The sequence below is a fragment of the Lemur catta genome, chromosome 8, assembly GCF_020740605.2.
Source record: "Lemur catta isolate mLemCat1 chromosome 8, mLemCat1.pri, whole genome shotgun sequence".
Classification (NCBI taxonomy): domain Eukaryota; kingdom Metazoa; phylum Chordata; class Mammalia; order Primates; family Lemuridae; genus Lemur; species Lemur catta.
Window position 1 is genome coordinate 79955481 of NC_059135.1, and position 24764 is coordinate 79980244.

Genomic DNA, 24764 nt, shown 5'->3' on the forward strand with positions numbered 1-24764 from the left:
TCAATGTCTTAGTTGGATGTATTGGACAGACTGGGAGGAAGATGAAATAGATGACAGCGTGGGAAGGATTGAGAAGGCCTGGATGGATGGCTTCAATCGGCAGATTTTTGTGACTTCAAAGATGCTGTGGCCAAACGGTTTAACTCTGGACTTTCACACCAACACATTATACTGGTGTGATGCCTATTATGATCATATTGAAAAAGTGTTCTTGAATGGAACTCACAGGAAGGTAAAAGACAAATGCTGCTGTTTTTAACCCACAGGCTTCTTCTTTCACAGAGCCTTGTTGTGTTGTGTTAAAAATACTTTCAAGTTTATTTTTACCCCTCTGAGGTGGCTGCCAATATTCTCTGTGGGGTGGCTAACGGAGGCTGAGCATTAAGTAGTACAGCTGGCACTTGCCTCCGGGAGACCAGGCCCAGCTCACTGTGGTATGCCAGGATTTGTGGGATTTTTAAAAGAAGCTCTCAGGATATTAGAGCTGTTTTGAAATGCAGTTTTTCTACATTATTGATGAGTTTTCTATGACCAAGCAACCCTACTCTATTCAAATATGTTCAAGATCTGCAGCTGAAATTTAATGTTATATATTATGAGGAAGTAATTACGATGCATTTATTTGGAGAAAGAACTTTGTAACGTTGAAACTAAAGCACGTAGTAGGAATGAACTGAACTCCAAACCTACTGGTATAAACAGATATCAGTTTCTTCTTGCTTGTTTGCTGGAATCATTGCAAAATGATTGTGAAATTCTTGGGTAAAATTGAGGATGATGCAGTTGACTGTGACGCAAAGGCATAGTTGACAAAACATCACCTCTATGTTTCATCTTACAATTACCAAACCACCTGTAACACCATGAACATAATTCAACTGTTACTTAAATAATAGAAAAATGAAAAGTTAGAAATTGTCAAAATGCTTCCTTTAACATTACATTTATTTCCTTTTTGCACATGAGGCTAAGCCTACTCATAGTACATACTGCTTGATAAATAAATATTATACTACACTAATCAGTTAAGACTATTTCAGTCATTGATTGACTCTTACAATATTTTATTTTCCCTAAATAAGTAGAACTGATTGACATTTCACTTGATGTCACATACCTAACAGGTGCTAAATAAATCTTTATGATTTCTTAGAAAATGATGGTATGTATGCAATATATTTAATACATCTTTAATGGTCAGCATATTTTAACCTACATAAAGGTATGGGAAAAAATTTAAAGCTGTCTCAGTTATTCAATATGTGATAATTGGCATGAATAATTTACTTAAAAGAATCAAAACCTGAATTTCTGATCCTAAATTATTTGGGCAACTTTTTCAATTTTCTAATATTAAGTGAAGTGAATACTAAATGTTTTCTCATGTTGTATTCAATATAATTTTATAAATAGTGAAGAGTGAAAAAGTACTATCATTATTGGAGGTATTATTTATTCCCCTTCTACAATCCTACATGTAAAACAAGACTGGCATGTTTATCACGTTTCCTCCATTTAAACAACAAAAAATTATAACTGGAATGTAATGAATATATTAAGATAATCAGAATTGAAATTTGCCAGTAAGTCTTTTTTTTTTTTTTTTTCTTTTTTTTTTTGAGACAGAGTCCCAGTCTGTTGCCCGGGCTAGAGTGAGTGCCGTGGCGCCAGCCTAGCTCACAGCAAACTCAAACTCCTGGGCTCAAGCGATCCTCCTGCCTCAGCCTCCCTAGTAGCTGGGACTACAGGCATGAGCCACCATGCCCGGCTAATTTTTTCTATATATATTTTTAGCTGTCCAAATCATTTCTTTCTATTTTTAGTAGAGACAGGGTCTCGCTCTTGCTCAGGCTGGTCTTGAATTCCTGAGCTCAAACGATCCGCCCACCTCGGCCTCCCATATTGCTGAGATTACAGGCGTGAGCCACCGCACCCGGCCCAGCCAGTGAGTCTTATCTATTTACTAATAATAAAGGTTTCTATGTTTAAAATTAAAACATTTACCTTCTTTCCAATCGGCTCTTAGATTTCGTCAATTTGCATTGGCCCGATTAAAGTAGGAGGATCATTTTTACTACCAATGCCATTCAAATATGTTCTATCCATTGGCTACTGGAAGAGCAACATTGTAATATACATAATAGCACTAATTATTCAGATTACTTTCTATCCCAGCACATGACGCTGGAATATCATCAAGAACAGAGATAGGAATGAGAGTTAGGCAAAGTCATTTTAATGTTTATGTTCTTGACCATATTAATAGTGCCATAAAAGAGATAATTTAGTGGATGAAAGGTAGATGGTCTCCTTCAAATAGCATGTCCTAAACCAGAAAAATATGCTCACATTGTGAAATCTATTTTTCAAATCTACTGGAAAATATATGAATTAAGATATTAGTTAGATTATTATCTATTACACTTATTTCAATATAATTTTCTTTAAATATTTAGTCATGTTTCTGAAGGTCAGTTCTGATTTTTCACAATGTGTTTATATTTTACAGATTGTTTACAGTGGGAAAGAATTGAACCATCCTTTTGGACTGTCGCATCATGGGAATTATGTGTTCTGGACTGATTATATGAATGGTTCCATTTTTCAACTAGATTTGATAACAAGTGAGGTGACATTATTGAGGCATGAAAGACCACCCCTGTTTGGGCTTCAGATTTATGATCCACGAAAACAACAAGGTATTAAAAAACAAACAAAATTGCTTCTGAGTTTCACATATAATAATACTTCACAGTAGTTATAAAAAGGTTTTATTTTGACAGTGTTGCTAAATTTTTATGATAAAAGGTGGACAGTTTGCTCTAAAGTCAATCAAATCTTAGACTTTGTTATCATAAAAATTTATTTTTTATTCCAAATAGCCTGAGTAACTCTGAGAATTCTGCGTGAGTGAAGTTCAAACTTTTCTCTAAATATTTCCTTTTTCTTGTCATTTTCACTGAAGAAGCCTATCAGTTATTTGAAGGAAAAAAATTATCCTAATGTTTTTAAAGAGTAAATACTGTGATCAGTGAGAAAAACTTCCATTGAAGACTATTGAAAAATTGAAAATATATATTATGTAAGAAAAATGTTGCTTTTAAAAGTATCTTAGTATATTTACTTGGTTTATTTCTATATATATTTGAGGAACATGTAATTATTTTAGATGATGTAAAAGTAAAACAATCTACCACAATATTCACATCTTATTAAAATCAGATAATATTGTTATATGTTTTATCTACATGAGTTATTAATATTTATTAGTGTATCCACAAAGAATATTAGTTAGAATTTAGGTATTAAACAAAGAAAACAGTTTAGTAAATTATGTGGTAGACTGTTTTATGAATCAAGAGAGTCATTGTTCTTTTTTCATGGAAATATCCTTGTGAAACTTTAATAAGCATACATTTCAATACATAGAGGATGAATAAATTATATCCTGATTTTTCTAGTGCATATGTTGTCATAGGAAGTTATCTAACAACAAAGTGTTTTAAAGATAATTCTGCTAAATCAAAGATCTTAAAGCACTATCTTATCCAAGGGTTTCAAGTTTAATCCCAAGGATTAGACAGATGTAGCCATTTACCTTTCAGGAAACACAGTGAACTAGTGACTAAATAGATTGAAATTCAGATTTGTCTGACCATAAAGTATTTTTCTGTAATTAATTTATGTGGCTGATTTTATTTCTGAAACCTTTATAACTACTGTACTTTTAGACAGAAGGAGAAGAACGTGGGTTTTCTTTGCTCATGTTGTTTTATTATTGATAAATTTTATATTGAAATATATATTTTTTATATAAATTTCCCCTTGGCTATTTTTATACAATCCAGGATTTAGAGAGCTCAGGTTAACCAGACCTAGTATAACAGACATAGTTTTTATTTAATGTATGGCATGTTCATTACCCACATTATTTTACTGGTTTAGTAAGATTCAGGTATAGTGACAGGACCATCATCACAAAATTTCTCTTTTCAAATTTCCCATTTTGGGGGTAATTACCTTAAAAAAAAAACTCAAAATACTAACTAGGCTCTTAGTATAGTCTCTCTCTCCATGCACACACACACTCTCTCTCTCTTTTTTCTCTCTCTCTGTCTCTGTCTCTCTTTCTTACATAAGTAGATTCAAAGGAAGTCAAATGTAAACACAGTCTTCAATGAGCATATAATTGTGAAAGAGAGAAAAAGTATTAAGAAATATTTAATAGTTTCCTCAGATTGACTGACATTATTCAAAGTCAGTTCTTCCTGAAATTATCCTAGACTAAATGAATGATTCATATGGCCTCAGGATTCCACTCTACCAATCTTTATACAATTTTTGGATTAATAGTGATGTCTACTGTCTCTAAACTACAACCTCAAATATCCCTACATTAATTAGAAAGAAAAATTTCCATAGGTTTATATGTTTCATATTAGGTGCAGAGAATTCTCACTTTGCATATGATAAAACATTGGGAAATCAAAAGTCCAGGAAGCATATAGAAAAGAGAATTTCTTCTTTCCAGTATTTTGAAGAAAATTCAGAGCAGGAGAAGACTGAAACAGTGGGATTCCTTTGTTCTGGTTTCTATATTCTGCCATTTGCTAAATATAAAAAATACTTTATTAACAAAAGTTAAATTACTAAGTTCTAAAAACAATGAGATGTTGATATAGCCTTCTGAAATGTTTTCATATATTATATGTGTTTTTATTACTGTTCTTTGGAAGTTATAACACATCTTTAAGTAACCCTTCCTGTAGTGCAAAGTATATACACGGTATATGTATGGATATTTACTCACATACAAATGAGATAAGACCCTTCAACTTGTTAAAACTGACTTATATCTATCTACACACTTGTCCCTTTTATCTGCACTACAAATGATTATTTCTGTCATTCAAACTGCTAACTAGAAGTTACATTCACTCATGCATTCATTTAACTAATGTTTATTAAACACATCCTGTGCCAGGCACTATTTGTAAGGGGGGAATAATTCTTCTGGAAGATAGAAGATTGGGAAAAAAAACAAAGTTTCCGATCCAGACAGATGGCTATCTTGAACTAGCTATTGAAAGCTATTCCTCGTTTGCTTTCCTTGCATATTTGTTTTTTTAAAAGTATCTGCTTTCTTAAAGAAATTTACACTTTTACTTTATTGTTTTAGTATCATTTTAGTGTGTCCTTCATTGATCTAATTTAATTTTATCATATATACATAACTTAGAGTTAAGAGCATAAATTTTAGAATAAGAAAATCCTATTTCTAAGTTTTATAAATATTACTATTATCTAGAAATAATAATTTTAATAAGGATTATTTCTAATTTGTAAACATTGGAAGAATCATTTGACCCTTAGATATTCAATGATCGTTCCTGCAAGTGAGATAAAACCTACCTTATAATTTTATTGTAAAAATTGAATAAAATGTAATATATACGTAAGGTAACTAGCTCTGGGATTGAGTATGGATTTCAATCATTGTAGCCATCAATATATTAATGATTCCTTTATTGATATTTATGTATAAAATTTTTAGCAGTGTGTTTAAAAAATAGTCACTTAAACATGTTTTAGAGATGACATTTTTACATGAAATGTTTTGTAAGCTACCAGAACTTTAAAAAAGACTATCATATGAGCTCTATCAGGAATGTGTTCAATAATGAAATTCAAAAATATATTAAGATACTATTAAAATTAAAAACATCTAAGCAATTATGAAGAAAGATATGGAATTATTCAAATTAATTTAGATTTAAAATTTCTATCATGACAGAACAAATACCAATTCCTCTCTTTTAATATGTAGTATTCACAGACAGGATATATATTTTAAAGTTTGAATAATAGTAATTTATTTCTAAATACTTAAATTTTATATTAATTGAGAATGGAATGGGTCACAACATTGAATTAAATAATATGATATTTAACATATTTTAATATGAAAATACATCCTGATAAATTGTTTTCAGTAATTTCTTATTTCTCAAAATATTTTGAATAAATTCTAATTTTCCATAATCTGAATATTACTAAAATATTGTATATACAATTTAAATATATAATTTATATTTAAAATATTGAGGATACAATTAATTTAACATAATATGCACAACATAGAACACCTGTGTGTCTTATGAAGTATTACAATTTTATCCCATGGTCATCGGATATATCTGGAAGCTACTTAAAACATTTCTGCATTTACCTATTGGAAAAAGCCTGAGTTAAGCTTAATTACCTTCTGAGTTCAGAAATTGGTACTACATCTTGAATTATAATCTTCTATAGCTTTCATGTGCAGTTTTTTATTTTTCATAAACATAGCAAATTAAATTTACTTCTCAGAATAATGAAAAGAAGTGATAATATACTTTAGATCATTTTTTTTCTGATCTGTGGGTACACAATGATCATCTATGGGAATGTGTTGAATATTTATTGCATACAGCAGCATTTAGAGTTTTTTTCTTACTTCTTGTTATTCTCTGCATAGCACATCCAACCCCTAAGGCCCACAGTGTAATCACCTCGTCTATCACCTTAGTCACATTTTTGGCACTAGCACATTAATCATTTTACTGTCTTATTGTATGTTTCCAAGTAATTAAAAGCTCTTTATTTATAATATTTGAGTAAGATCTTCTGATATAATCAAAACTTTTTATTTATTGATACCTTGAAAAATGCAACATTGTGTAAAATGACCCTGAAAATTACACTGCCAATTGGATTGCTAATGTTGTCAAGTTCTTTTTAATTTTATACATATATGGCTAAGTACAGTTATACATCGCATAATGACCTTTCAGTCAATTATGGGCCATATATATGACAGTGGTCCCATAAGATGATAATTCCATATTTTTACTGTGCCTTTTCTATGTTTAAATATGTTTAGATGTACAAATACTTACCATTGTCTTATAATTACCTACAGTGTTCAGTACAGTAACATGCTATACAGGTGTGTAACCTAAGAGCAATAGGCTATTCTGTGTAACTTAGGTGGATAGTAGGCTATACCATGAAGGTTTTTGTAAGTATACTCTGTGATGTTCGTACAATGATGTAATGACATATTTCTTAGAATGCATCCCTGTCATTAACACACAACTGTAAAAACACTTCCTTCCTTACCTTTACAACTTACAGGAATAAAAGGCACAAAAATGGTAACCACCTAAATTGTATTTACTCTTACACCTTTATAAAACATGATCTCTAGCCTCTTCAAGAATTTGCCTAGTTTTATCTGAGAGTCTCCAAGTGTGCCTCACATATGTTCATGGATAATACCTTTATGAATTTCCTCTCATGCCCACTTAATCGATGTCCATTGTATGCTTCATCAGTGCCTCCGCTCTTTAGGTCTACTGGAACAACACTTTTGTCCTTGTAAAGTGTGCATTCTCCTTATACTAACAGGGCTGCTCATTATTAAGTCTTCACAGATAATCCTGTGTTTCCCGGAGTCCCCAACACACTGACATGCCAGTGTACTCTTTGCACAAGAATGAAGAATATCCCACCCCTGTCCCCAATGCCTGTTCACTTTCTGTTGACTGGGCCTCCAAAACCATATTCCCGGAGCCAGTGGTCTACTTTCCAAAAACTCAGACTTGAAAATAGTAGGCCTAATCTGGAAAACTATCCAAGACAGACACCTTTCTGTTCTCTTCCTCCTCTTTCACCTAGTACCTAACTGCACACAAACCTCCATCTGCTCCAACAAACATGTAAATTCTTCTTATCTACCTACCAATGCATCATATATTTTCAAACATTCCTAAATTTAGTTATGATTCAGCAGCAATACTGTGTTACTAAATATATAATATACATAGCATATATATGTGTACATAGTTTTGCCTATGTACATATCTTAGAAAGAATGTGAACCTAAGCTGGCTAAGTTTTGTTGGAATCAGAGTTCTTTAACACATTTGCTTCCCTCCTCTTGCAGGTGACAATATGTGCCGAGTAAATAATGGCGGCTGTAGTACACTTTGCTTGGCCATTCCAGGAGGCCGGGTGTGTGCTTGTGCTGATAATCAACTTTTGGATGAAAATGGGACAACTTGCACATGTAAGTTCTTTTCATGTTACAGTCATTGTTTATTTGACTCTTTCTGAAGAATAGAAGCAGATGAAACCAAAGGAATTAAAATCAGATTTGAAAAGAGAAATTCAGATAATTACTTATATGCAATTCTTTTTAAACTGTAAATTATTAACTGATTAATTTCTGACATACAGATGGATAATGGTTTTTCAGAGTTCACTGCTGCTTATGACTTAGTAAAAAAATTAAATAAGTAAGCATATACCACAAAGGCAAATATTTCATGAAGTTGTAAGGGAACTTCACCATAAGCGGTTGCAACTGAAAATGGATAGCTGTTGGTTAGATAGATGGTATGTTTATGCACAAAATTGGCCCTAAATGATTTTAAAAGGCTTAGTAGGCTCAGTTTTCTGTCTTTGGTGGTGAAGAGCAAGGAGGGAGGCAAAAAAGAAGCTTTCAAGGAATTTATATACTATCCAAATAGTGAATTACCTGGATTGATTAATATGAATCAAAGTCACTTTTATTAACTTTTGCTGAGACTTCTCAATTTACTGCATCTTATTATTCCAAAGTGAATCTTTTGAAATTTGTTCTTTCTACCATATAGCATGTCCCTTAAGCACACTAACAGCAACAATATTATGCATGCATCAGTACTACATAAAAGTATCTGGAAAGATTTAATCTTAAATTGTATGTTAGAGCTCTCCAGAGAAACAGAACTAATAGAATGCAGGGAGAGAGAAAGAGAAAGAGATTTATTATAGGGAATTCACTTGTGTGGTTATAAAGGCCGACAAGTCTCAAGATCTACAGGCAACAAGCTGGCGATCCATGAAAGCCAATGGTATATAGATCTGGTCCAAATGTCAGCAGCCTTGAGACCCAGGCATAGCTGGTGTTTCAGTTCATGTATAAGATAGGGAAAAGCCTATGTCCTAGCTCAAGGTAGATAGACAGGATAAGTTCCTTTTACCCACAGGAGGGTCACCCTTTATGTTCTATTCAGGCTTTCAACTAATTGAATGAGGCCCACCACATTAGGGAGAGGAATCTGCTTTACTAAATTTAACAATTCAAGTGTTAATCTCATTCCAAACACCCTCACAGACACAACCAGAATAATGTTTGACCAAATATCTGGGCACCCCATGGTCCATCCAAGTTGGCATATAAAATTAACCACCTTGAATTGTTAAATAAATAATTTCATGTATTTTTTCCATCAATTATAATGATGGTTTCTCAGGAGGAATAAGTGTAATAAAAAAGACTTTGATTTATCTGTAACATCTTATTTCTTCTGAAAAAGTGTGAAAAAGTATTTTTCAAAACATATTTAAAACTGTAACATTTGAGAAATACAATAAAATATTTTAAATATAAAAATTAACTAATAATGCCACTATTCAGCAATAAACCACTAAGACATTTTAATGTAGTTTCTTATAATTATATACCACTAGGGAATTTTTTACTACTAATAATATTAATCATAGGTAAGATTTATTGGATCCTTACACTTGTATGGATGTTGGATTTTGCAATAAATTTTTATGATTCTCATTAGTCCTTTGGAAAACTATATAAGGAAGCAACTATTACTATCTCATTTTATAATTTATTATTTATACTTTGAGGTTGATTACTTTTCAGAATTTCACATAGCTAGTACATGGGACATTTGGAATTTAGATCTCAAATAATTTCATTTCGGAGAGTGAACTCTTAATTAATTATTTTGCATTTTTGTTTCTCAGTTTTGGATCATACTACAGTACAATTAATTTGCCCTTAATTTTTACTTAATACGAGGATAAGTATCTTGTCATGTATCTAACTCTTCTTTGTAAACATAATTTTTAATGACTGCCTTTCAGGCAGTCTTCTTTTCATATTTGAGGTTTGGGATTATTAATGATACATTTTTATAAGTAGTTGTCTGTCATGGACCATATAGTCCATGTTCAATTTGTGTTACATCTCCTTTAGGTATTTGGAATAATACACTCAGTTGTAAATTCTAATACTATTATAATATTTTAAGCTCTAAGTAATAGAGATGAGAACTTTAGCTTTCTTTCTGCTACTCTCATCTTCCTCAATATCACTCCTTCTTATTATAACTTAGGATATCTGACCAAGAGTATTATTTTGAATCATTGAAAAGTAAGTCCCTTCTTTATAAAGATATTTTTGACATTTATAGTTAGTTTGTTCTTCAGTTTTACAGTATTTTACAATGTTTTTTTTAGATTTTTGCTAGTTGTATTGCTTAGTTCTCAAACTTTTAATATTCCATTGTTTATTTCTTAATTTTCACAGATGTATAGGATAGAGGGACTATATTTTGAAATAAATTCTTCAAGAAGAGAATAGAGAATACAATGGGCCCTTTTGTATTTATGGGTTCTGTATCTGTAGATTCAATCAACTGGGGATAGAAAATATTTTTTAAAAGGGATGGTTGACTCTTTACTGAAATGTACATATTTTTTCTTGTTATTATTCCCAAACAATATAGTATGATAAATATTTACATAATATTTACATTGTATTAGGTATTATAAATAATCTAGAAATGATTTAAAGTATATGGGAAGATGTGTGTAGGTTACATACAAATAATACACCATTGTATACAAGAGACTTGAGCATCTGTGGATTTGGCATCCGCTGGGGGTCCTGAGACCAATACCCTGCAGATACCGAGGGATGACTGCATATATTGTTGAGTTCTTGTGTATTTCAAATATGTTTCTCCTACCATTATTTGTGATTCACAATTCTTATGAGTATTAATTCTTGGCTAAACAAAATTTTCCTTCTAAATTTTAGAAGTATTTTTCAATTCTTTTCTGGAGTTACGTATTTCAGAATACAAGTATAAATTTCACCTCTCTAGCAAGTTTTTTTCCTTAAAAATAGAATTTTTAAAATTGCCTATAAGTGGATTTTTATAGAAGATAATCTTCAGAAGTATACTTTGTTTGAATCACCAGGTGATTGTTTCCCTTCCTTTGTTCTGTGGTATTAATTTTTTAATTCCTATTTTGTTGGTTATTTATCATAAGAAAAGAAACCTATTAAGACCCATCGTTTACCAACAGGCAGGGATTAAGCATAGCTTTGAACAACCTAGTCTGTCAAGTTGGCTTTGAGGCTGAATCTTATCTTAGTTATTGGGAGAAAAGGTATTATTTATCTGTACACTTGCTAGTTTAATTTTTCAGTTTCTACCAAGGAGTCATTTAAAATTGTTTTCCTGGCATAACATGGAATCTTCTGCTAACCCAGTTGAATGACTGTGATATTTTCAACAGATGGGATGTACACACACACACACACACACACACACCCCACACACACAAACACACACAGTAGCCTTCGTGGACTTACATCAGGTTTCATCCTGCCTTAGCTACACCCCTATACAAAAGATGGGAGATAGCACCAAATGTATCTCCTTTTTGATAGGTACAAACCTTGTAGTCTTTACTGCAGGAACAAAAGGTCTATCTTCCTACCTAAAGGTGGACAGGCTTATTCAAATGCTCTAACTTAAGAGACTCCAGAATGAATCTTTAAATCTAGTCCTGTTCACCTTGCAAAAAGTCAAAATTCCCTTATGGTAGTGTCAATAAATGATCAAGAGAGTAAACTCTTAGAGATCTTGCAAGTTTTTATTTTTGTTCTTTGGCATTGTAGGAGGTTGAAATGGGGTGTATTCATCAGGTGCTAATATTTAGATGGCATTTTGAGCTTGAAATTTTATAATTTGTTATTTAATTTTAATTATGTGGATTACAATTATGTTGATCATTGGCTTTCAAATTATATTTCTTATTTCCTTCATTCTTATACTTCATTAACAAATTATGGATTACTTTTGAGTTAGTAGATAGATAGAAATCCATGAAGTAAAATCTTATCATGATTTTATCATTACTTTAATAAATTGTTACTATTTACTTAAGTTTTCTATTTCCATGTAAATTCTCATGGCTCAAAAGAAAATGAGAGATTAGTTAAGAATCGGTCATTTGTCCATTGTGAGTTCAAAGTTTGCTCCCCTTGCCTATACTGCAAGGGGAATGCAGGACGACATGCTCATTGGGAAATTATACTGACCTATAGCCTCGTCTCTAGTCCTTGAGGAGGAGAAACATATGACATCCCTATCTGTAGTCATTCATATGCCATATTTAGGGTATCACCAAGTCAATGGCAAATGTGTCTCCTCACATTCACTTAAACCCCTTAGGCTGAAAATGTGTCTTGACTGCTCACTTATTTACTTTATTGGCTATTCTACCTCATCATTAGATGTTGTCTATTTGTTAAAGTTTGCCCTTCACACTTATTTTAACAAGATTCACCTGTGTTTAAATGTCATAGTGGGAAAGGACATACAAAGATATGTGGTTGGGTACCGTACTCTTATTAGAAATGACACTGTCCCTTTCTCCAAATCCATAAATGGGTTTTGAGTATTGCCTTTCCCCAACAGTGATTACCAATCTCTATTTTGTGTCTCTGATCTTTCATTCAACACTCTACCTTATGTAGTTTATCCTTTGCCATAACTGCCAAACCAAACAGTAACAAAACACATTCAGTAGTTTTTTAGAAGCCATAGACACAAGTATCTTGAAAGGAACTCTAGCTGATCACATACTCCGGTAGCACTTAGAATGATTCAGACTGAAACTTAATTATAGGAAAAAAAAAAACAGGAATATAGAAATATTTATTTCTAAATAATTCAGGCTATCTTTGGATATATTTGTGTAAATAAAAATTTGGTAACTTTTCTTATAAGAAAAAACTGTATGCAACATTGATTACAAAGTTGATGTTAGGAGATGTGTTATCATGATTGTGTATATATGATTTTTTATCTGGTGAAAGTTAGAGGAAATTTTTCTGAGACTGTTGGTCTCTTTCTAATATCTGTAATTCTTAGATGAGGTAACCCTAATGCAATAAATGGGAAAAGAAAGAAGATTTTGTCTATACTTACTGCACTGAATGAGGTTAAATCAACAAAAACAAATGAGTTCTTATTTGAGATTTTGGTTGTATAAACATTCTACTCTATCTTCTAATATTATGCAACTGTCATAAATTTCTTTCAAATGTAATAGGAAAAATCAAGAAGAATAATATAGTAACTCATTTCTTGCAAAAAGAAACTCAAAGTTTATTGTAGTAATTATTTCAATTCGTTTTTATTTAATGGTAAAGGTTTTTCAAAGATATATTAGCCATAGTTTGCAGATGAGGACAGTAAAGTACAGGACAACTATAAATGGAGTTCATGGTTGCAGAGTATAGTAGTGCAAAACAAATATCACTGTGCCATTAACCTCTCATGCATGTTGATTCTTCTGGGCTTCTGGTTTAGTTCAGGCGAGATTATAGTCAGGTGAACTGGAGTCAACTTGTTAGCAGTCTCCAAGTGGAGATTTTGCCAAGTTCTTGGTGAGCATCAGGAAAAGGATTTCAGAATGCACCACATAAGGCAAGCAAGCGACAACTTTTTTTGTTGAAAATGAAAGTACACTCTCACAGGCGAGAGCAGGCAGGCGCAGAAAAGAGCAGCTACACCTGGAGCAAGTGGTTTTTGTTCTTCTAAAGTCTTACTAATTGAGGGGAGGAATATTCAAGGTATAGGGGTTGGCTTTTACTAAGAATTTGGGTAGTAATTCCTAGAATTGGGTTCCCTCATTTTTTTTTTTTTTTTTTACTTTATATGGTTGTCTTGGAATTGTCATGGTCATTTCGAGGGTGGAGAAATTTTAAAACTGCAATGTAAATGATATTGTAATTAGCCAAAGTTCATGTAAGGTGGCAGAGATAGCTGACAGGCTGGCTGAAGCCAGTTCTTGCCTGTGGTTATCAGGACCTCTAGTTAGCTTCTACCTGAGGGTTACTTTAACACCTGCATACAATGTTGAAACCCCTGTGTCCAGTCTCAGCCCTAACTCCAAATCTTCTGCTCTAAAAAACTGAATTAATTTTGTAGGATAACAAGTAAAACGATGTTGCAGCCATTGTGACATGATCTTCCTGGTTTCCATCATCCCCTTTGAATTGACATCAAATGAACAAAAACTCATTGGCAGGTGGTTAGGCCAAACTAAACAACAAGGATTTTTTCTTAATGAACTTGCAACATAAGGCTATGCCAGAAAAGACATGCACCCAGCAGAAAAATATTGGCATGCTACATGATTGATTAAGGATGAATTCTAATACCTTGCTTGGAAGGAATGAAAAATGAGTGTAGGCTGGATTCTTTGTCCTTATGAATGTGGTCTCTCAAGGCCAGATCTCTTCACAACTAGAAAAGATGTCTGGTGTGGCATAGTAAGTTGAAATTTACTGCACCTGAGAACCATTATCAAGTAAATTTTATATTTCTTTTAACACCTTTGTGGGGAAAATCACAACATACAAAATTAGTGAATGAAGACATGAATGATCCCAAAAAAGTAAATTAGGCTCCAAAAAAATTAAGTCACTATTTACAAAAAAAAAAAAACAAAAAAAAAAAGCAAAATTACTTTGTCTAATGTAATGAAATAGTAATTCTTTAAATGCTTCTTTAGTGGCCTGAAAGAAAAGACAGAACTTTACAATGTGCCTTACTCATAGGAGAACAACTAGAACATTGCAAAAATATTGGTTATCCAAGGGATAGCATTGCACAATTATGTGTCAGTGGTACTCTGTGACCTTTATCACCTTCTGGAACACCAGATATATTCCTCTATCAGAAACAGTCCTTCAGGCCGGGCGTGGTGGCTCACGCCTGTAATCCTAGCACTCTGGGAGGCCGAGGCGGGTGGATCGCTCGAGATCAGGAGTTTGAGACCAGCCTGAGCAAGAGTGAGACCCTGTCTCTACTAAAAATAGAAATAAATTATCTGGCCAACTAAAATATATATAGAAAAAATTAGCCGGGCATGGTGGCTCATGCCTGTAGTCCCAGCTACTCGGGAGGCTGAGGCAGTAGGATTGCTTGAGCCCAGGAGTTTGAGTTTGCTGTGAGCTAGGCTGACGCCACGGCACTCACTGTAGCCAGGGCAACAAAGTGACACTCTCTCTCAAAAAAAAAAAAAAAAAAAAGAAACAGTCCTTCACTATGGTGAGCCATTTATCTACTCAGTTGTGACAAGCCTTATGTTCTAGGATATATGCAATCTAATGTGTAGTAAAAAGTTTAAGGCAGTAAAAAGTTTAGAAGCCCTATCCAGATGAGTATTTATGGCCTTCTGTGCAAAGGAACTCACAGAAGATTATGTACCACTTAGGCTGGCTGCTCAGAAGACCATTCTATCTAATGAAAGGTCATCCTGCTATGATCTAAAGGAGAAAAATAAAAACCCACAGCAGCATTATTCACACTGTCTTCCTGTGTAGGTGAACTTATATAAAGGAATCCAACAAACAACATCCTCAAGTCATTTAAGTTTTCTTTTTGATTCTTCTCTCTCCCTGCTCAAATAAAGAAATAGTAAGAGATTCTGTAATCTCAAAATGAAGACACACACAAAAAAGTAGTTAAAACAATAAATATATCGTAATGTTAGACATGAAGGAAAAACAATAGGAAGGTTTTATTTTATTTTTTGCACTGAGACTAATGCTATTATAACTGAGTTATCAAAATTTTGATAAAATTAACAGCAAAATATCAATTGAGGGAGGATATTTGTTTAGAATAGATCACTACAATGAGTCTGAAAAGAGGAAAAGCAAAGTTAGAATCACAGGCACTTGTTTATACACACCACAGCTTATTAAAATACTATCAGGAACATATATTGAGTCCAACTGCTGAGCTGAGATGCAAATCTGAGATGATTCAAAACTAAAATAAAATACAACAAAACAGTTTATTCATAAGGTTTCTCCTTCACTTCATTATGACCTGGACGTTAGCTCTAGTAGTCACTCTTCCAGTTTTTACCAAATAAAAATAATTCTAGAATGCATATTTCCTTTTGTAGTACCTTGGAGATTCATACACAGGCCTTTTGATTTCATTGCTCTAATAGCAAGCACCACAGGATGTATAACAGCTAGCAGTTCCATGTCAAGCATGTCACAATTCATGTTATTTTATTCTATTATTTTTTTGTACAGATAGGATCTCACTATGTTGCCCAGGCTAGTCTTAAAATCCTGGGCTCCAGCAATCCTCCCACCTTGGCCTCCGTAAGTGCTGAGATTACAGGCATGAGCCACCATACCCAGCCTGTTATTTTATTTTTGATCCTGGCTATATTAAAGAATTACTTATTATTTTCTCAATTTCTTGTCGGTGAGGTCATGTTGTAAAATTTTTACTAGAAGTTGAATTGGTAGTAGAATTACAGGTTTTGTATTAGTTTTCAAATTCATAGTTAAAACATAACTCCAAAGCAAACCTTGCAATTCCAGAAGTAGTTAATATACTAAAAGCAATTTATAGCTGTGCTCAAGCACCCAAGTACTATATAGATTCAGTCACATTAAGCATTGGAAAAAAGTGGTATACATTGAGCTGTAACTATATATTTACTGTTTTGAGTTTGGAGGATAGCTTTCTCTCCTTTCTATCTATATATATCTTTTTCTCTTTAATTAAACTAACTTCATCCATGGTTTTGGGTGATGACAGAAGAGAATTAGCTGATGAACCAGTTAAAGTGAGGTTGGTTTCCTGAAGGATTTATACTGTCCTCAGAGAGAGAATCTCTCACTACAATAACAACAGTCTCTCTGTTAATTCCAGTAAGTCAGGCAACAAATAATTTTGAGCATAAACTCCATGTCCAGTTCTGTTCTAGGTATTGTTCTTTTCCACATGTGACATTGTCCTTTTTACATTGAAGAAACTCCTCTAGTGGAGATATCAGATTTGTGAGAAGTAATTACAAAATAAATCCTTTATGGAGATTTTTGAAAAGTATACAAAGAATATTAATCTTAAGTTTTAGAGGAGCTATTTCCTCTCTTATGTGATGCCAAATATCCTTGCTTCATCATTTTTGTAAGTCTTACAAAAGTTGGTAGATTGCGGATTAGCTGGGGTGCTGTGATAGATGACTTTGCCATTCAGTTCCACCTTGTTAGGTCAATGCTGGGGAAAAGATCATGCATTTTGAACTTCTAAGATTCCATCTTATCCAGATTATCACATATCACATTAAATGTTTCCCTGATGATGAACATTTTTACCTGAAAAGTAACCTGACTTCTCTCATCAGGAATCCTGAATAAACTTGACAGTTACCATTGATAATGTGGTTTCTTTGTGATATAACTACTGGTTACATCTGGAAGGATAGGGTTAGGGCTAGAATCAAGTAGTGATGCCCCTTATTCCCTGGGAGACGTTGGAAATCAGAACTCGTAATCAAAAAAATAAACAAAAATGACAAAAAACAAAAAACCAAAAACCTTTACTATTATGTCAAGTGTGATGATGAAGGATCTGAGGTCCCTGGTTGCAAGTTCACATGATGGCCTGCCAGAGACTCATGGATTCTGACAGAAGATACAAAGTTCCTGGGTGAGACACAAAGGATTTTATCACTCATGGCACAGCAGGCAGCATAATTTTCATGTTTACCTTGCTTCTTCTTGACCCCCAACCCAATTCATATGGAGACAATGCTGTAAATACAGTGAGTCTGTATCACAACTAAAGAACCCTGAGCTTAGGAAACTCCCAGTCTTTTTGTTTGTTTATTTTTTTATTTCTTTGTTTCTCCCTTGATCATCTTTGTCAGGCAGAAACCCCCAATCTTTTAAGGTGTCTGCTAGAAAATCTTCCCAGCATTTGCCCTAGAAGGACACATTATGTTTACTATCCTAGTCAAAAAAACCAAACAAACAAAGAAAATCCTGTTTTCTACCCCAGAAGGAGGCACTACCTGTATCTTTCAAAGAGGTTTAGCTATATAAACATCCTTGGAAAAAAAGAGTCTAGAGCAAAAGCTGATGAAAGATATGAAGAAATGCCATGGAGAAATGTTTCCCATCTAACACGTTACGTTACAGGGCTTAGAAGAATTGCAGAAAAAAAATTTAAAAGCCAAAAACGTTTATATATGTTTCATTATGTTTGTTATTATAGGAGAAGGTGATGGCTAACTGCTATTACCAGTAATATTGGTATACGTTAATAACATTGATATAGACCAACATCAGAAGCAGAAAATATGAAGAGATGAAATTATCTCTATTGGTTTTCAAGTCATTATGCATAACCTGTTAAGAAAAATGAAAATGAAACATTAGACAGTGTTTTCATATTATTTTGAAAATTGCTATCTTTGTTAATATAAGCATCCTTTAAAATAACTGACTATACATTTATGTTTGAATCCATGTTTAAAACCAATTTGGACATTCTGCGTATCTGTACTGATTACATAATGACCTATATATCACTTGAAAAAATTTGAAATCTAAGTAGATTTAAATTATCTTAATTTGATTAGTTTAATGAATATTTAGTTTAATAATATCAATTGTCTCAGGTAGTTGGCCTTTCTCTGGAAGTCTTGCTGTTCTTTAATGTAGATATAAGTATTCAGAAGCAACTGTAATTTCCTTTTTGTATACATGTATAGATTGTTTCTTAAAACTGGGTTGACATATTTGCTCGAATGACCATGTGAAGGCCAAGCTTTTTAAATTAATGGGACTATTATTAGACAAAAACCAAAAATTTCTTGTGTTTCATCATTCTTATGCTACAAAACAATAGAATTTCCTTACTGTTAATATTTCTTTGAGGTCAACTTAGAGAGACTACAGAAAATCTTAAAGCTGAACTTTAAATTCAGGAGGAAGTTGATTACATCTTAAGTCAGGTTCCTTGTGTGACTGTATTTTTTTTTTTAAATCTGATAGACTGTTGACTGTAGGCTTAATAATTATAAAGTAGAAATTAATCAAACTACTCTTTACTAAGTGCCTAGCTATAGGCTGGGCAATATATGGATTCTAAAGAAGAAAAAAATACCATTCTCTAAGATTTTATAGTCTGAGTAGACTTGAAACTCAAAATAAGAAATATTTGCTTATTATCAGTAGTCAATTCTGGAGATTTTGAGAGAAAAGTTTGATCCTAGAGACAGCCAGACATATCCCAGAGTGCACTTCTACTTTGTTTTGATTTCCATCCTTACTCCCAGTTGCTGCTGTAAAAGGCATCTTAGGTTTGAATAGGAGACCAAATGACTTCTCTTTGTGTTTATGTTTTTGCGCCGTGTGCGCATGCACGCGCGCACACACACACAACTTTTTACTTTCAAGTGATCTCAGAAAAATGGCATCACAGAGAAATTGCTGCTTCAGTGTTTTGTTATTGAGAAAGATTAAACAGGGAAGAACTATTACCGTCAGCCTGTGTATCTGGTGTTGGTTTAACTGGGAGGGGACCAAAGAAACAAGTTAACCTTTGTTCTAACTGAATATTTGATTCACTATAGTGATTCTTATTGGCCTTAAATCAGAGTCTAGATCTACTGCGGTAGGTTTTCTTTTTCAGCCCTGCAAACCCAGGAGCCTCGTGCCTTGCTGCCTGGCTCACTAGAGCAGTTTCTTGGAAGCATGGCTTCAGAGTCACGTTCCCTCGTCCATTCTTTGCTGTAGGGAAGAAACAAAGATCCAAGGAGTGCTATGCAAAAGGTTCTGGAAATGTCACATTTTTTTTATATCACTTATTATTGGGGCGTACAAACATTTTATAGCAATTCTTCAGCCCAAACCACTTACCCGAAGTAAAACTTAAAACCATTAGAACAGGAATGGAAGGATTATCTTTTGTTTCTCCTAGCAATAAACCAGCTTGAGATAATTCAAGGTCTTTTAGAGTCCATGAAAAAAATCAGTTACTTTAACCATTGTCACACATTCTTTTCTCTTTCTAGACTCTAATCTACTCAAAGAGAACAGACGAATAGTAGTAACACTTTCAATTTGTAAATAAATCCTGCTTAACTGAATTCCTAACATTTGATTAAAGAACATGGAATATATGGAGAAAAACACACTACATAAAATCCTGATACATAAAGAGATAGTTTTGAATGACATAATATTTTCTAAAACACTTAACTAGACCTGAATTTTTCTCTCTCTTGCAAAAGAGCAAAGTAAATAAATATAGCCATCAAAGATGTGTGCTATTGCATTGTCTTTTCACTTTGATTAATTCTTGGTATACTTAAATATAAGATGGAGGTAGTAAAAGTCTTTGCCATACCTACCTCATAGGTTATAATAATGATCAGCTAAGATTATGAATGAAAGCCCTTTGAAAGGCAAAACTACAAACTATAAACAAAAAGTGGTATTGTATTATTATTGTTGATGTCATTATTTTGGTGACAATTGTTTAAAATAAATCTTTCAAAATCTTAGTTGTTAAAGTCAAATAAAACATAGAGACAATCTCTATGTTTAAAATGTTTTACTTGAGAAGTAATAATTGTAATTTAGGTCATACACACAGACCAGGTGGTCTTTGGTATATCCAAAGGACAAGGAGGAGGTTGGAGGTTTTATAAAAAGGAGAAATGTGTATTGTTTTGCAACAAAGTTTATTGGCACTAGTAAGGTTTTGGAGAGCTGTCACACTGATTGGTGAGTGATGATGGTGGGTAAAACTAGCGTTTGAGTCATGGCAGATTGTTTCAATAGCTATTGGATAAAACTTTTTTCAGGTTACAACAGGCAGTTTCAGCAGCCAGGTTTTCCGAGAATTATATTCTCAAGGCAAGTTATGTGCCCTGAACCCTTTTCCCCCGGCCTTTCAACTCTGTTTTAGTTGAGTATGACAACAGTGACCCAATTTATATGATCACTTTTCACATAGTAGAATAATTATTGTCAGAAAAACTTAAAATTTTCTGATTCTCAGAAGTATTAATTAACTATTAATAAAATGTTGTTTTGGTATTTTCCATAAAGTGAAATGAGATAATATTTTATTATTATAACAAAATTTACTTCTTTATCTTTTTTGTGTTAGATAATATTAAACTTTATTTAATGTTATGAAAATTATTTTGTGAGTTTTATATGGGTCTCCTATTTTTAGATGTAAGATATGCTAAGTTCTGGGAAATTATAATTTTTATTGTATATACTTAAGGTGTACGACATGATGTTTTGATATACATAGTGAAATGGTTACTATAGTCAAGCAAATTAACATATCCATCATCTCTTATAGTTACCATTTCATGTGTGTGTGATAAGAACACCTAAAATCTACTCTCAGCAAACTTCCAGTATACAATAGAATGTTATAACTATAGTCTTTATGTTGTATCTTCGATTTGCAGATTTTTTCATCCTACATATCTGCAACTTTGTGCCTTTGGACAGCATCTCCCTTTTTCCTCTCTGCTCCCAACCCCTAGTAACCACAGTTTTATTCTCTATATATTTGACTTAGAAATACATCCTCATATATAATGGAATATTATTCAGCCTTTAAACAACAAAAAATGAAAATTTTGTCATTTTCACAACTTGGATGAACATGGATGACTTTATGCTCAGTGAGATAAGCCAAAGATACATACTGCATGATCTCACTTGTATGTGGAATCTAAAACGAACAAACAAAACTCCACAAAATTTACTTTTAATGAACTGAATAAGCTAGCGTTGTTCATATACCTTGGATTTTGTTTTTACCCTAGTTAATCCTGGAGAAGTATTACCTCACATATGTAAAGCTGGAGAATTTCGCTGCAAAAACAGATACTGTATCCAAGCTCGGTGGAAATGTGATGGCGATGATGACTGCCTGGACGGAAGTGATGAGGATTCAGTAAATTGCTGTATGTTCTCCTTCAAGTAAACTTAAAACTGTATTTTCCTGAGTTTTTGAGTGTGTGAATTATCAAAGCAGTTTGTCAAAATCTGAAAATATCTGTGATGCAAATAAAACTTAAGTTTTATTTCTCAGTCATCCTTTTGCATAAAGATTAGACCATAGATTCCCTCCTTTGCATAGTTTGAAAGCACTAGTTTTCACATCCTTTCTTATACTTTACATTATCATTTTAGTTGCTCCAAAAATTTTCACTTTTCTATTGCATGGTGTCAGCACCACCACACCACTCTCAGAGGTTGTTATGGGGGACCTTTTTGGATTTTTTAATTTAAAGATGTAGAAAATCAATTTAAACCCCCTCAAGATAGAATTATTTGTACAGAAGGTCACGATCCACTCCACTGCTCCTTGGCATCAGAGCCTTGAAGAAGATCCAAGGAGACAGACATGGGTCTGGAACATGTCATTACCTAGCTTCACTGGCACAGTCCATGGTAGGAAACACATATGGGGCACTCAGAAATAAAAGGCTTGATTTTTTTTCCCCCTTTGGCTTCTGTGTAGCTATTTATCATCTACTGGAATAGGAATAGATTTATGTTTCTGGTAAGGCTAAGGAAATTTCCCACATACATCTTAAGAAATTATTTGGGAAGTATAATACATTAAATGATATTTTGAGAATATATTTGATTAAAATCACTAGCTGAACGGCTTTGAAAGATATAAAATATTTTTATATAAAGAAAGATACGTTGGACAATTTGGATTTGACCTAGGTACGTTGTTTTAAAAAGAAATATTTTTTCTTTAATTAATGACATTTTTTACATTAAAGTGACTGAACTGAGAGTTAGTCCTCCATTTCCTATTTTTTTTAATTAAGAATATAAAAATGAAGTTTTAAAGGTCTTCTGCTACGGACTTACAAAATTGGTCTGGGTATCTATATTATGCAACCATTTGTACTTTAGGATAAAATCCCAAGAATATGGACTTTTAAAAATATTTTCAAATTATATATTAAAATATAATACATAAATTATAATCAATGCATAAATACAACATTACTTTTTCCTGATTTCCAAACATTGGCCCTGACTTCAACATTATGTATTTCTTATTTTCAACCTCACTAAAAATGTAAAATGTGAATCCACAAATAAAAGCTTGAGTACTAAATTGACAAAATTAACCAAAAGTTACAGAGCAAGAAGAGCATTTCATCTGGGGGGTAAAGGGTGTTTTTTTCCTACTTTTTTTTACATAAATGATGGATTATTTAGTGATTAATTTAGTTGTCTCCTTCTAATTCACAATCAGCACCATTATTTATGGTTTTAATGAATGCTCCCTACATACCAGCTTCATCTGTAATTGCAGGAATCCAATGCCTGAGCAGAGCACAAATATTTCATCAAATATTTATGTATTAGTTCTTTAGGTCCATGCTTTCATTTGTGTGACTTGACTTTTCTATCTACTTAACAAGAAAACTCATCTTCTCTATGGGTGTAGAGTGCATTGCATTTGTGCTGTTAATTATAATGTTAAAGTTTCTAGTCAGTAATTTTTTCTTGATTATTATCATTTTCCATTTCATGACCCAAGCCATGAATTTTTGCTAGTCTTCTATTTCACTTATAACTCATACTCAATTCTATGAATAAATTCTATTTCTTTTACTTCCTAAATAATTGATGTTTTATCTTTACTTCCTCTCAATTTTCATTGGCTAAATTAAGTTCTCTTCTTAGATTAAGTTAACAGGTGTCTTTCTATTATTCCTACCACTATTCCTTTTTTAACTAAAGCCCACTTTCCACACTCTTTTCAGAATGGTAATTATCAAATAAATCAATTCTTCTTATTTCAATAACTGCATAACAACCAACAGGGATAAATTTTAAAATCTATTGGCTCGTATATAAGGTCATTCCAGTTCTGTCTCGTATTTACATTTCTAACCTTTAGTCTATCATGCATCCACTTACCCTTTTTGTCCTTATGAAGTTGAACTACAAGTAGATCTCTAAAACATGTCTTCTGTGGCACTGCAATGACTGTTCCTGGTCTAAGGAATTCAACACAGTTTACCATTATCTCCTTAGGAAAAAGTCTTTTTTTTTTTTTTCCCGAAGCGTGAATCCATTTTATTTCAGCTTATTGTGGGGGTACAAAAGTTCAGGTTATATATATTGCCCATGCCCCCCCATTCCCCCGAATCTGAGCTTCAAGCGTGTCCATTCCCCAGACAGTGTGCATTGCACTCATCACGGAAAAAGTCTTTTTTGATCAGATCACCAAAAAATCTCCTCAGTATAACCCTGTTGGAGTTAAGCATTCATCTTCTGTATATTTCTTTTTATAATAGTTGTCAAAACATATTGCAATTATATGCCTGCTTATTTAGGGCATATGATATATTAATGTCTTCATGAGAAGATACCTTCTGCTGTAGCATCTTTGCAGTCTTAGAGTCTAGGACTGCACCTGACACTTGGATGAATGAATGATTAAATCAGTGAGGCAATAAACAACTCAATATCTCTGGCCACCTTCCAGCAGTATGGTGTCTTCTGTCACCATAGCAATGATTATATTTCTGGGGTCACATAGTTAATATTCCAATACTACATAAGTAATTTCAGAGGATTATTTTTTATTTTAGATACTCATAACCTATGACCTTGAATGTTGTTATCATTCTACTTCTATCCTTCAGTGTTTCAACTCCAAACCAAAAGACTGCATTTGAATTTCCTTTTACTTCATTGATGAAAATCACAAAAGTCCTTAATAAGCCTCACTGAAATA

General features: G+C 33.0%; 1 protein-coding gene across 1 annotated transcript in view; it reads left to right on the top strand.

Moving 5' to 3' along the window:
- LRP1B (LDL receptor related protein 1B) overlaps positions 1-24764 on the top strand; it is a 1757623-nt gene that overhangs the window by 1040588 nt on the left and 692271 nt on the right. Inside the window, exons 13-16 of the mRNA XM_045559136.1 lie at positions 13-232; positions 2510-2699; positions 7988-8110; positions 21811-21951. Of these exons, the coding sequence (XP_045415092.1) occupies positions 13-232; positions 2510-2699; positions 7988-8110; positions 21811-21951 (674 nt within the window). The remainder of the gene's footprint in view (positions 1-12; positions 233-2509; positions 2700-7987; positions 8111-21810; positions 21952-24764) is intronic.